This window comes from Leopardus geoffroyi, chromosome E2, assembly GCF_018350155.1.
Source record: "Leopardus geoffroyi isolate Oge1 chromosome E2, O.geoffroyi_Oge1_pat1.0, whole genome shotgun sequence".
Lineage (NCBI taxonomy): Eukaryota > Metazoa > Chordata > Mammalia > Carnivora > Felidae > Leopardus > Leopardus geoffroyi.
The window spans coordinates 4,279,771-4,293,538 of NC_059335.1; the positions used below are offsets into that span (position 1 = coordinate 4,279,771).

General features: G+C 50.1%; 1 protein-coding gene across 3 annotated transcripts in view; it reads left to right on the plus strand.

Moving 5' to 3' along the window:
- The window catches only part of NLRP12 (NLR family pyrin domain containing 12), a 32,946-nt gene extending 20,029 nt beyond the window's left edge, over positions 1 to 12,917 (plus strand). The window contains exons 6-10 of one of the 3 annotated variants that reach the window (XM_045441624.1): positions 1,878 to 2,048; positions 4,473 to 4,643; positions 8,583 to 8,753; positions 10,436 to 10,606; positions 11,051 to 12,917. In XM_045441624.1, coding sequence (XP_045297580.1) covers positions 1,878 to 2,048; positions 4,473 to 4,643; positions 8,583 to 8,753; positions 10,436 to 10,606; positions 11,051 to 11,138 — 772 coding nt within the window. In that variant the 3' untranslated portion in view covers positions 11,139 to 12,917. The other 2 variants (XM_045441625.1, XM_045441626.1) reach the window with 2 other exon arrangements.
- The last annotated feature ends 851 nt before the right edge of the window (positions 12,918 to 13,768 follow it).

Below are 13,768 nucleotides of genomic sequence, written 5' to 3' on the forward strand. Positions count from 1 at the left end.
TGCACGCCGAGCTCCTGTGAGTTCGTGACGTTTAGCCGTGCCGTCCCTTCTCGCCGCAAGGCCACGGTTGTGGACAAGCCACCTAGCGTCCCCTGGGGGTCTGCCCCACTCCCACAGAGGATACTGCTTCTGATATTTCTGGTCACCAATGTGTGGGATTTCCCACAGCAAGCAACTCTGCAACACCAGTGGGGTGTCCTATAAATCACTCTGCCTCCGTCTGCCTGGAGGTGCTGTCAGGCCCCACGGGTGAGGGCTCCCCCCCACGAGACTGCCCCCCCACCCCCACCCCCACCTCCGCCACGTCCCCACCCCAGCCTCAGATGCCAGTTACAAATCCAAGTTGTCACCTGGCTTCTGTCCCACCCCCTGCCCCAGGTTTGATTAATTTCCCAGAGTGGCTCATAGAACTCCCGAGAAACACTTAGGTTTCTCAGTTTATTAGGTTGATGATAACTAATGATCCTGTATGATACAGGATACAGTTGAAAGCCAGGGGGAGAGGTGCATGGGAGGAGGTCTGGGAGGGTCCCGAGAGCAGGAGTTTCTGTCCTCACGGGGCTGGGTGCACTGCCCTCCCGGTGAGGATGGGGTGGACGTGTTCACCAGCCTGGAATCTCCCAACTATGTGCTATCGTTTGTTTTTGCTTGTTTGTTTTTTGCGAGACAGACAGAGAGAGAGCACAAGTGAGCGAGGGGCAGGGAGAGAGAGAGGGGAGAAGTGGGGCTCATCCGAAGCGGGACTCGAACCCACGAACTGTGAGATCATGACCTGAGCTGAAGTCTGTTTGCTTCACCAACTAAGCCACCCAGGTGCCCCGCTATTGGGGTTTTAGGGAGCCTTCCTCCTGTGGTGAATGGATCATGACTCCATTTCCAGCCCCTCCTTTCTGGAGGAAGCGGGGGGCAGGGCTGAACGTTCTAAGCTTCTCATCAGGGCCCATCCGGGAGCCCACCCATCCCAAGACACAATCCTGGTGTTCTTACCACTTAGGAATTACAGGGATTCAGGAGCTCTGTGCTGGGAACAGGGGCAGAGATCAGTATATATATTTTCTATGATCTCTTACCACATCCCGTCTTATTCCTCCGAGGGAACTCCTACTTAGCCTTTGAGAACCATCCCAACCCCCGAGAGAGTCTTCCCTAACTGTGCACAGGTTGCCAAACATGAGTTAGGTTTTATTGTATTGTATTGTATTGTATTTTTAATATGTATTTATTTATTTTGAGAAAGAGAGAGGAGAAAGAGAGACAGGCAGAGAGAATCCCAAGCAGGCTCCACACTATCAGCACAGAGCCTGACTTGAGGCTCGAACTCACGAACCCTTGAGATCATGACCTGAGCTGAAACCAAGAGTCAGACGCTTAACCCACTGAGCTACCCGGGCGCCCCACCACGATGGTTTTAATAGACAGTCCCAGCACCTATTGTATGCCAGGCGTGGTTCTGCATCCTGTCCCCTTAGCAAATTTTGTGCTCCTCGTGAGAAATGTAGGAAGCAGGTGCGACCATCATCCTTATATTACAGGCAGCGAACCTAAGGCAGCACGTGAAACAGGAAACAGACTTGCAGACACTTTGCTTGAGGGTGCAGAGCTAGTGAGTGGCAGAGATAGACCCACCCAGACCTTGAGCTCTGGAGATCCTGCCGGGAGCTGTGGCTCGCTCCTGCCTCAATGGCACTGCCTTCCCTGGAGTATAATTGCTTAGCCCTTTGCCTCGTTAGACAGGATGCTCCTGCTGGAGACGATGGCCTCTCGTTCATCTCTGAGCCGTGGTGACACGTGTAGGTTCGTGTTGGGTGACTGGACGGGCCAGGGGAGGAGCCAGGAAAGCCAGATGGCAGCCTCTTCAACGTCTCTTTCCTCCCGAGGTTGAGGAAGTGTGAGCTGGAGGCCGGCGCTTGCCAGGAGATCGCCTCTGTGCTCAGCACCAATCAGCATCTAGTGGAGTTGGACCTGGCGGGGAATTCGCTGGAGGATTTGGGTCTGAGGCTGTTATGCCAAGGCTTGAGGCATCCGGTGTGTAGACTGCGGATCCTGTGGTGAGTTCTTCACGGGGCCAAAAAAAGAAAAGGTTAGGATGGTAAATTTGATGTCATTTGTACATATACATATATATATATATATATATTTTTTTTTTTTTTTTTTTTTTTGACAGAGAGAGACAGAACATGAATGAGCGGGGGAGGGGCAGAGAAAGAGGGAGACACAGAATCCGAAGCAGGCTCCAGGCTCCAAGCTGTCAGCACAGAGCCCGATGCGGGGCTCGAACTCATGAACCGTGGGATCATGACCTGAGCCGAAGTCGGACGCTTAACCGACTGAGCCACCCAGGCGCCCCGTGTCACATACATTTTACCACAATAAATCATAAATAAATAAGCATCAAGGCAATACTAACATCAGTGTCAAATGCCACAGAGCTCCCTACAATAAAGGCATCCACAAAAATTCCTGTGGTTGTCCGGACAGACACCTCATCTCAGTGTGGTTGGAGACGAGAGTGAGTTTGTTGGTTTCTGTCACCGAGAAGTCCAGAGGGAAATCCTGGTTTCAGGCACAGCTGGGTCCGGGGTCTCACGTGGTAAATCCAGGACTCCGGGTCTGTCTTCTCTTCCTCTATATAGGAAGACGCTGTGCTAAATGTCAACGGAGGACACCTTTGCGGAGTGGGTTTTGGGGCAATAGTGTTTTCCTGCTCTGTACTTCTATCATTCAGGTGCATCCCAAACACATTACTGCTAATTTATGGCGGAGCATCAAAGACAGGTTGAGGAATCACACACGATGAGCACAGAAATGCTGTTCTGTATTTTCTGGATTACTTTAGCCGAGAAAATGCATCACACTGAAAAAAGAAAATAAAATACACGTATCATAAAATTTACCATCTTATCATTTTTTAGGTAATTTCAGGGCGCCCGGATGGCTCAGTCGCTTGAACGTCCGACTCTTGATTTCAGCTCAGGTCACGATCTCACGGTTCGTGGGTTCGAGCCCCACGTCGGGCTCTGTGCTGACACCGCAGAGCCTGCTTGATTCTCTCTCCCCCTCTCACTGCCCCTCCCCCTCTCAAAATAAATAAATAAAAAGTAATCTCTACACTCAACGTGAGGCTCAAACTCACGACCCAGAGATCAAGAGCCGTGTGCTCTACCGGCTGAGCCAGCCAGGCATGCTTTCTATTTTGCCATTCTGAAGCATACAGCTTCGTGGTCTTAAGCTATGAAGACTATTCACTATTCACTTTTCACTATTCACTATTCACTATTCACTATTCACTTAAAGACTATTAAGCTATTCACACTGTTGTGCAAAGCATCACCACCATCCATCGCCTGAACTTTTTCATCTTGCAAAACAGACTGTCCATTAAACACCGCCTCCCCATCTGCCTGCCCCGGCCCCTGATAACCTCCATTCTACTTTCTGTCTTTATGGTATTTGACCACTTTAGGTACCTGATGTAACTAGAATCACAAAATATTTGTGTGCCCTGTGTGTGTGTGTGTGTGTGTGTGTGTGTGTGACTGGCTTCTTTTACTTAGTATCTTTTCAACTTTCATTCACATCGCTGCGTTAAAAGTTCCTTCCTTCTTAAGGCGGAATAACATCACATTATGTGGATATACCACAGTTGAATCTGTTCAGTTCATCCCTTGGTGGACACTGGGAGTGCTTCTGCCTTTTGGCTGTTTTGAAAAATGCTGTAAACATTGAGCCACAAATATTATTTTGAGCGCTTGCTTTCAATCCTTTGGGCTATGTAACCAGAAGCGGAATGGATGGAGCATAGGGTTGTGTTTAATTTTTTGTGGACCTGCCATATTGTTTCCCACACTCACTTCACCATTATTCCTTCCTACCAACAGTGCATAAAGTTAATTCCTTCACACCCTTGCCAACATTCGTGGTGTTCAGGGGCCTTTTGAAATTCGTAAAAAACGTTATTATTATTTTTTACAATAGCTATCCTAATGGATGTGATGTGGTACGTCCTGGTGGGTTTGATTCGCGTTTTCCTAATGATTAGCGATGCTGAGCATGTTTTCGTGTGATTTTGGACCATTTGTTTATTTTCTGCAAAGAAATGTCTACTCACACTTTTGCCCGTTTTTAAACAATGAGTTGTTCCTTTGAAAATGCATTACTTTTGGGGCGCCTGGGTGGCTCAGTTGGCTAAGCGTCCGACTTCGGCTCAGGTCATGATCTCACGGTTCGTGGGTTCGAGCCCCACATCTGGCTCTGTGCAGACACGCTCAGTGTCTGGAGCCTGCTTCTGATTCTGTGTCTTTCTCTCTCTCTGCCCTCCCCTGCTCACGCTCTGTCTCTCTCGAAAATAAAACATTAAAAAAATATACGTTAAAAAAAGAAAATGCATTACCTTTAAGATTGGGGGTAGGGGAGATAAAATTAGCATTGTATAGAAAACACTCATAATACGTGTTGGATTGGATTTCCTACAGGTTGAAGATTTGCGACCTTACTGCTGCTGCCTGTGAGGACCTTACGTCCGTCCTCAGTGTGAACTGCAGCCTGAGGGAGCTGGACCTAAGCCTGAATGACCTGGGGGACCCCGGGGTGCTGCTGCTGTGTGAGGGCCTCAGGCATCCCCAGTGTAGACTCCAGACCCTCCGGTGAGTCCTGTGTTCCTCACCATCATCTGAGTCTGCTCTTCTATCTGGGCTCACTGGGCTAACTGGGGTCACTCCGTCTTCTCCTAACCTCTAGCTACATCTGCCTCAAAGATTTTTCTGCCACAGGGCCTTTGCACAAACAGTTCTTTCTTCCTGGGATGCCCTCCTACTTTGCTATTCCTCCTCTTTCCTGGATAACATGTTTTATCTGTTAAGACTCCAAACAAATGCTTCATCCCCATGGATTCCTTCCTTAACCCCTAAATAAGGTCTGGGTTCTCAGTTTGGGGATTTAATTTGAGCTTATGCTCAATTAAATTTATTTTATTTATTTAACACAACTTTTTGTTCATTTATTTTGAGACTGACAGAGAGGGGCAGAGAGAGAATCTCAAGCAGGCTGTGTTGTCAGTACAGAGCCCGACGCAGGGCTTGATCTCATGAACCATGAGATCATGACCTGAGCCAAAATCAAGAGTCAGTGTTTAAATTTTAATTCTAGTAAAGTTAATATATTTTTATTTTTTTAAAGCTTTTATTTATTTTTGAGACAGAGACCAGGCGCTAGTTGGGGAGGGGCAGAGAGAGAGGGATACACAGAATCCAAAGCAGGTTCCAGGCTCCAAGCTGTCAGCACAGAACCTGACTCGGGGCTCAAACAGGTGAACCATGAGATCGTGACCTGAGCCAAAGTCAGATGCCCAACCGACTGATCCATCCAGGCGCCCCTAGTTAATATATTTTTACAAGAAGGAATGGATGAATAAACCGAGGAACAAAAAGAAAATGCAGAAGGCTGTCAATTTCCAAAAAAAAGTCATTTTTCTCTATAGTCCCAAAGGAGACTCTGTCTGTCCTACAAAAGTCTCATCTATTATCTGATGTCATTCACGCTAGAAGTTTTGTTTTGTTTTTTTCTTTCAAGACATTGTGCACAGCCAGGCTTCTATTGCTTCTGTTACATTTGGACAAATGCCCCATTTCTTCATTCTTTTCTCTACTGCGTCCGGTCCACACTATCACTATGGAACCATACACACCTGTGTGTGTGTTTTAAATATATATATAATTTTTTTTAATTTTTAAATGTTTATATTTGAGAGAGAATGCACGGGGTGGGGGAAGAGAAAGAAGGGGGACAGAGGATCCTAAGTGGGCTCTGTGCTGACAGGCCCATGTGGGGCTTGAACTCACAAACTTTGAGATCATGACCTGAGCCAAAGTCAGATGTTTAACCCACTGAGCCACCCAGGCGCCCCCCACAGGCCCCTGTTTTGATTTTGTCTCCTTCCTTCGCTCCCCAAAGCTCGTCTGTAGGCACCCCTGTCTTTATGTAAATGATACAGCTCACCAACCTCTCCCCCTCCCCCACTCATCTTTATAACTGAGGATGTACACTTGGTGCAGACATATCTAAGGCGTCCCTTTGAGCTCACCTGCGTTCAGTTATTTGCACGCACCAGATAGTATGGAACCGTGCTCCCGTCCCCAGCTCTGCTGTGATGTTCACTCTTGTGTGTCCTTTCCTGAATGCCCTCCCCCCAGCCCCCACCCCCAACCCGGAGTCAAGTCACACACTCAGACTGAATTTGACATCTCCACCTGATCTGAATAGCTCTCTAGAAAGATGAGGTTTACACTTCCGACCGCTATTTAGGAAAAGCTACTTTGCTGGTATCTTGATGGTTATTCAACTTTCTATCTTTAACACCCTGGTGGGTGTAAAATGTTCTTAAACGGCATTTCAGTGTTGAGTATCTCTTCGTGTGCTTATCGGCTTTTTTGGTTTCCCCGTTCTGTGAATTTCCTAATTGCATAATTTATTTGTGTCTTTGGTATGTGTTCTATATTTGCCTTGCTCTGCGAATGTTCCCCGCTTTAGATATTAATCTTCCGTTGAGTGCGTATCTCGGAAACGTCTGCTCGGTAGGTCCTCAGCCTGTCAAATTGTCTGTGGATGCTTTCCTCAGGCACAAATCTGTATGTTTTGAGGTCAGATCCGTATGCATTTCTATGATTTATATCCTTGTGAGGTGTCCAAGAATTCCTTTGCCTATGTGCCTGGCTGGCTCAGAAGAACGTACTTATGGTTCTGGATCTCGGGGTGAGTTCAAGCCCCACGGTGGGTGTAGAGACTACTAACAAAATAAACTTAAAAGATGGGGCGCCTGGGTGGCGCAGTCGGTTAAGCGTCCGACTTCAGCCAGGTCACGATCTCGCGGTCCGTGAGTTCGAGCCCCGCATCAGGCTCTGGGCTGATGGCTCAGAGCCTGGAGCCTGTTTCCGATTCTGTGTCTCCCTCTCTCTCTGCCCCTCCCCCGTTCATGCTCTGTCTCTCTCTGTCCCAAAAATAAATAAACGTTGAAAAAAAAAAAAATTAAAAAAAAAAAAACTTAAAAGAAAAAAGAAGAAAGAAAAGAAAATCTTTTGCCAGTACAATGTCAAGGGTGTTTTCAGTTTCTTCTTTGTGTTTACCTGTGTGGTTAGGTGGGGTTCAGTTTTTTTCTTTAGTTTTTGCAATGCCATTTAATGAAGTAAGGAAATCCTGTCCTTAGCATTTTCTTTTTCTTTTTATGTTTACTTATTTATTTTTGAGAGAGAGAGAGACTGAGCAGGGGAGGGGCAAGGGTGGGGGTGGGGTGGGAGACAGAATCCCAAGCAGGCTCTGCACTGTCAGCACAGAGCCTCATGTGGGGCTTGAACCCACAAACCATGAGATCTTGACCTGAGCCTAAACCAAGAGTTGGACGCTTAAACGACTGAGCCACCCAGGCGCCCCTTTTGCTTCTCTTCTTGCAAATTTGCAGCTATTCATACACATTTATTCTGCCATTACATTTTAGAATGCATAAAAAGTTTTTTTGGTTTTTTTTTTTTGTTTGTTTATTTATTTTTTACTCCTGTCTTTTCCCAATGTGGGGCTCGAACTCCCCACCCCGAGATCAAGAGTCACATGCTCTTCTGACTGAGCCGGCCAGGTGTCCCTATAAAAAAATGTTTTAGGGGCGCCTGGGTGGCGCAGTCGGTTAAGCGTCCGACTTCAGCCAGGTCACGATCTCGCGGTCCGTGAGTTCGAGCCCCGCGTCAGGCTCTGGGCTGATGGCTCAGAGCCTGGAGCCTGTTTCCGATTCTGTGTCTCCCTCTTTCTCTGCCCCTCCCCCGTTCATGCTCTGTCTCTCTCTGTCCCAAAAATAAATAAACGTTGAAAAAAAAAATTAAAAAAAAAGAAAAAAAAGAAAAAGAAAGAAACTGGGTAAGGATATAGCTCCGCCCCCCCCCCCCCCCATTCCAGGGTCTTTGCAGATAAAATTAGTTCAGATGACTGCTGCAGCAGGGAGGGGCCCCTAATTAGGTGTCCTCATGAAGAAGGGAAATTTGGACACAGACACATGTGGAGAAAGACGCGGTGTGAACATGGAGGCAGAGACGGGGTGATGTTTGTGCAGGACAGGTGTACCCCAAAGATGGCTGGTGAACACCAGAAGCCTGGGGAGGGGCTGGACCAGGTTCTCGGCTGCCAGGGGCGGGGGGGCGGGGCCAGGCTTCCCTCTAGAGCCGTGAGACCGTCAGTGTCTACCTTGTGAGCCTCTGGTGTGGAAACTTGTTACAGCAGCTGGAGGAACCTGATACACGAGCACTCGTTGGATGGATACCCAACCCATACTGAATATCATCCTTCCTCTGGACCGTCTCCCTGTGTTCCTTCCTTCCTCTTTCCCTCTTTGTTATTTCTCTCTGCCTCCTGTCTTCCCACCCACCTGCCCCTTGCTTCTCCCTTTTTCTGCCTCCGGTGGTGGTTGGTGGGGGGGGGGGGGGGGCGGGAGGTAGGGGGGGATGGTGTCTGGTCACCTCTCTGCACGGGCACCTGGACAGAAAGAAACCCTCCCCGGGGACGCCTTTGGGGTGACTCAGCTCGCCTCTGTGCGTCCTGTCTTCCAGGTTGGGCATTTGCAGGCTGGGCTCGGCCGCCTGTGAGGGTCTCGGTGCTGTGCTCCAGGTCAACCCCCACCTACGGGAGCTGGATCTGAGTTTCAATGACCTGGGCGACAGGGGCATGTGGCCGCTGTGCGAGGGGCTGGGACACCCCACCTGCAGACTCCAGAAAGTGTGGTGAGCTGAGCCCTGGGCGTCGGGACTGGTGGCCTGGCGGGGGCGGTCTCCGGCTGGGGGCGCATCTCTGCCCTGTGCTTCTATCGGAGGGACATCCCTCCCCCGCTCTGGAAGAGGGCCAGCGGGAGCCCTGAGGTGGAGAGAAAACCCGCAGAGAGCTCAGGCGGTAATTTATTCTCTGCAGGAGGCAAACATAAAAATGCCTCACTTTACCTTCCATCGTTGCCTGTAAACATTTTCTGTAAACTTTCTTCTTCTCCGCTGACATTTACTTGGGCAGATTCTTGGCTTCTCAGTGACCTTTATATAATAAAAAGTCAATCTGTTCTAGTGTGAATTTCAGTCAAATGTGAATTATCACTCCTCCTCCTTCTTTGTCCCCAAAACCCGCCTGGCTCCCACCCCGAGGGACTGTTTCTATTGTCATTTCTGAGGCTCTGGCTTATGTGCTGGTTTGGGTAGGTGGGCATCAGGATGGGGGCGGGGGAGGGGGGGGATGGGGCTCAGGGACAGCACTTTCCCCACCCCCCCATCTGGCAGGCACCTCTCCCGGGGATCATATGCGCATTCTTACAGGGACCCTCCACCCCCATCCCGGGAGGGAGGCGCCTGCCCGGGGCGACCTCCTTGCACACCCCGTCTACAGGTTGCACCCTCATCTTCCTCTCCTGACCCCCCTGCACCTGTGACGTGGGTGGTTCTTCGTCAGCAAGCTGGTTTTTTTTCTCTTCCTCTGCGAGTCCCGAGCTGTTGTCTTGTACCTCGTTTTGGGAGCTGGCATCTCTCGCCTCACGGCCTCAGCCAAACTAAGATTAAAATATTTCCACTTAACATCCCTGCTGTGATACTACTTCCTTCAAAAGTTGCTGTGAGGAACAAACGAAGTAAACGCAAAGCCCTTAGCAAGGTGCTCGGCACACAGTTGTTCCTCAGTAGGTACCCATTCTTATTGTTACCGTAAAGGCAGAGAATGCAGGAAAGAAACACAGTGGGAGGCAGATTGGAAATTAGAATCAGATGGCATATTGTTTGGGCAGGTGGCAGCCCAATTCATACTGGCTCCTAAAAGAGAGAGATTGACTTATGTAACTGAACATTGGCTTCAGGTATGGCTTGATCTAGGCATTTGGATTCTTGATCCCCATTATCTTCCCCCTCGTTGCTGTATTGGCTCCTTTTATCAAATAAGCTTTGCCTTGATCCTGCTTGTTGACAAAACACAACTTCTTACCAGGTCTAAGTTCTGAAAGAAAAAGCTCGGGAAGTCAAGTATGGGTCTGATGCGCTGGTTTTGGGTGGGTCCTGTGTCCAACTGAAACCGTTCGTGGTGACTTGGAGACATGGGAACCAATTGACTCAGGCCTGGATCCTGAGCTCAAGGAAAGTGTGAACCCAAGATGGACTGAGACCGGGGTTTCAATGACAGACGGGGATCGAATTACCATAAAGGGGAATGGGTAGGACTGCGAAATCAGTGGGTAACCTATGGAGATGAAGTTGTGAATTGAGAAGCATCCTTAAATGCTTCCCTTAAATGTTTTCCAGCACATTGGCCTTAACCTGGACTGGCTGGGCACCACTCTTTCTCTGAAATCGGTCTCCTAAAACCATCACCCTGAATCCCCTTGAAGACACTGCCCCAAAGTAGCTCCTTATATTGCTTCAACCACTGTCTTCCACAGGCTGGATAGCTGTGGCCTCACACCCAAAGCTTGTGAGCATCTTGCTTCCGCCCTGGGCGTCAGCCAGACCCTGACGGAGCTTTATCTGACCAACAACGCCCTGGGGGATACGGGGGTCAGGCTGCTGTGCAAAGGGCTGAGTCATCCTGGCTGCAAACTTCGAGTGCTCTGGTGAGAGACGGGTTTCTGGTTCTGAAGGAGGCGGGACCTGGGGCTTGGGGTTGGGAGTGAGGGTCAACAATCGAGACGCCCATCGGAGATGGGCAAGTAGGCCAGAAGATTCGGAAACGTCTCCTTCATGCACTAATGTATGCAAGCAGTGTGGGATGGGGAGGCCTTCCGGCCTCTTCGCTCCTCAATATCCCCATCTATAAAAGGGGGGAAACCTGGCTGCTGCTTCTTAAAGATGACCACAAACTAAACCAGTCAAGAGGTTAGAGACTTGGGATAGTGTGGTAGCTCAGAGCCCAGCCTACCTCCCCATGGGACTCGGTTTCCAACCAAGTGCCGGATGATGGGATTATGTTAACAAGGCAGGACGGGTGAGGGATTTGAGGTTACCTTGGAATGCCGCAGCCTGGGCCTGGGATAACCTTTCCCGCTGTGTGTCCTCAGGTTATTTGGGATGGACCTGAACAAAATGACGCACAGAAAGCTGGATGTGCTTCGGGGAACAAGACCTCACCTGGACATTGGCTGCTGAATGGCTCTAGCTCTCCTCTTGAAGGCAGAGCAGAGGAAGAGCATCCCAGGACCCCGCTGGTCAACGGTGATGAGCAGGCTCTCCTGTGCACTCCCACACAGGATGGATCCTTTCTGCTTGGGGACTGGGTCAAGGCATCGTGGAGCCTGGGGCTTTAGTTTGGGGGATGCTACGGTCATGGACAGGACCTGAGGATTCTTGAGCAGGGGCTCTAAGCCGAGGGCAATTTTTGCACCCCTCCCTGGGACACTTGGCAATGCCAGGATTCTCCAATGCTAGCGACAGCCCCCTACAGCCAGGCCTGCGGCCGAAATGGCACTTGTGGCAAAATTGAGGACTAGCGGTGCCATGAGGGTGCTAGACAGTCTCGAAGGGCGGGCCGGGTGCCAGAGAATACTGGTCAGGCCAGCAGCCCCGCCACCCACTCCCTTGCAGTCCTGCTTTGCACACAGTCCTGCCCGCTGGCTGGATACCTCACCGGGATTAGCCCCACTGTCGGCTAGCCTGTGACCTGTCCCATGCTGCGGTGGACACGGGCAAAACCAGACTTTCCCTGTTGGGGACTGGAGATAGGGAGACTCAGTCCAAGCCAGTTGATTGATCCCAGGGACGCCCAAGGACACCATGCGTGTGCTGAAATGAAGCCATTAGCCTAAGACTGGAATTTAGTAGGAAGCACTTGGGGCTTATGGAGTTAACAGTGACCCCGGAGCCCATGAAAGCCTGGAAAAGGAAGCTAACTCAGACTCGCAGACATTCCTGTGGACATCAGGGTCTCATTAACACTTGACTCTTGAAACCAAGGCCTTTCCTTCCTGAGCGCCCTTGACTTGTCCTCCAGCCCCTTACAACCCCACAAACCATGCCCCAGACCCTTTGCTGAAGCTGAACAAGGAGAAACCTGGCCCACTCACCACCCAGGCCCTTAGATGGCCTCCAGGAAGACCTATGCACGTCTGGGGAGTAGGCATATGTTAACATGCCTTAGAAGAGTAAGGGTGGGAGTGGATCCTGGTCTGACAAGGTCTAGAATGCTGGGGCAAGACTGCTCCTTGGCGTGAGCCAATTTCAGGCACAGCCCTCTAGGAGGCAAGTGTTGGAAATGGAAGCTGCCCTGACACCCTTAAGATCTTAGGAGCAACCAAGCTAGTGTTGGTTTGGTAGCATGAACCCAATCACTGAAGAACCCGCAATTAGGCTTTTATCTCTAAGATACACCCTTTCCTTGTGATTCTTTCCCAATGTGCAACCCACTTTGGCTTTGCCTGTAGCCAATCTGAATGGAGGACACATCACCCATGTCCCTATACTATGGTGGGGAAGTCCAGGACTTTTCAGGGCTCAATTGGTTTCTAATGTTCTACAAAACCTGTTTTAAGGTCAAAGATTTCCTTCACTGAAGGTGTACGCGGGGGGGGGGGGGGGGGGGGGGGGGAGCAGAGATGATACAGCCCTTCCCTCCCACATTGCTGAAAAGCCAAGGGCCCATTTTTAAACAAAGCCACAAACCCACACAAAATCATGGTTATTTTTATTGAAGTGTTTCACCATTTGGAGATGTTAAGGCTAAAATAGGACCAGAGTGCCTGGGTGGCTGAGTCGGTTAAGCATGTGGACTCGGTTCCAGCTCAGGTCCTAATCCTCACGTTGCCTCGCATCGGGCTGAGCTGCCAGAGCAGACCACGCTTGGGATTCTCTGCCCCTCCTCTGCTCGTTCTCAAAGAACCTGAGCTAGGACTCAATGTAGAATAAAGGGGGTTAAGGCATTCAGAGGGAAAAGGCATTCGCAGGCATTCAGAGGGAAAACCGGTCCTTGGCTTCTTACTACCCGTGGGCTAAAGGTTGTACACAACACTCCATTAGAACAAATGGCTGTGGGGGGAGCCAGCCTGCTGGAGGGATGGGTGGGCTGGAAGCCGCAGCTCGGGTCCAGGACAGCAGGCTGGGAAGTGAAGCTTTCCAAGCTCTAGGACGTTGAGGATTTCCTCAGACAAGGACACACAAAATGGGAGCACTTTCCAGACAGAGAACGGGAAGTGCCCCCATTTTGTGTATCCCAGGCTGAGCACTGCTAAGGATTTGCCTCCGAGCTGGAGGCACTGCCGGGACATCTAGGTACAGAAAAAAAGTCTCAGGTTATGAACGCATTAGGGGCGCACTGGATGGCCAGGTCATAGGTGTTGACCTCGCAAAAACCAAAGGTAGATCTCCAGCCCGTTCCCTGTGCCCCCAAACCCCACTTGCCTTGGAGCGCTCAGCGGTTGATACAGAAGCTGTGACAGTCTGACGAGAGCAAGATGGACTCCGCTGATGGTGCCCACCAGTGACACCCAAATATAGTAGCACTTTTCGCTGATTTGTCTGAAGAGTGCTTCCACATTTGAGTACCACGGGAGAGCAGAGCATTGCCCAGAGGGACCCCGGACTGGGCTCAGAAGAGCCCGACGGGTTTTTAAGGACCCATCCCACGGTTCTGAGTAGACCTTCCCAATCGGTGACACTCAAAAAATGGCGGCACTTTCCTACTTAGAACAGAAAGTGCCCCCACAGTTTGAGTACCACAGACTGTGTTTAAGGAACGCCACCCATCCCACCTGCCAGGATTGGGTTAAACCCACCTTGACCCTAGA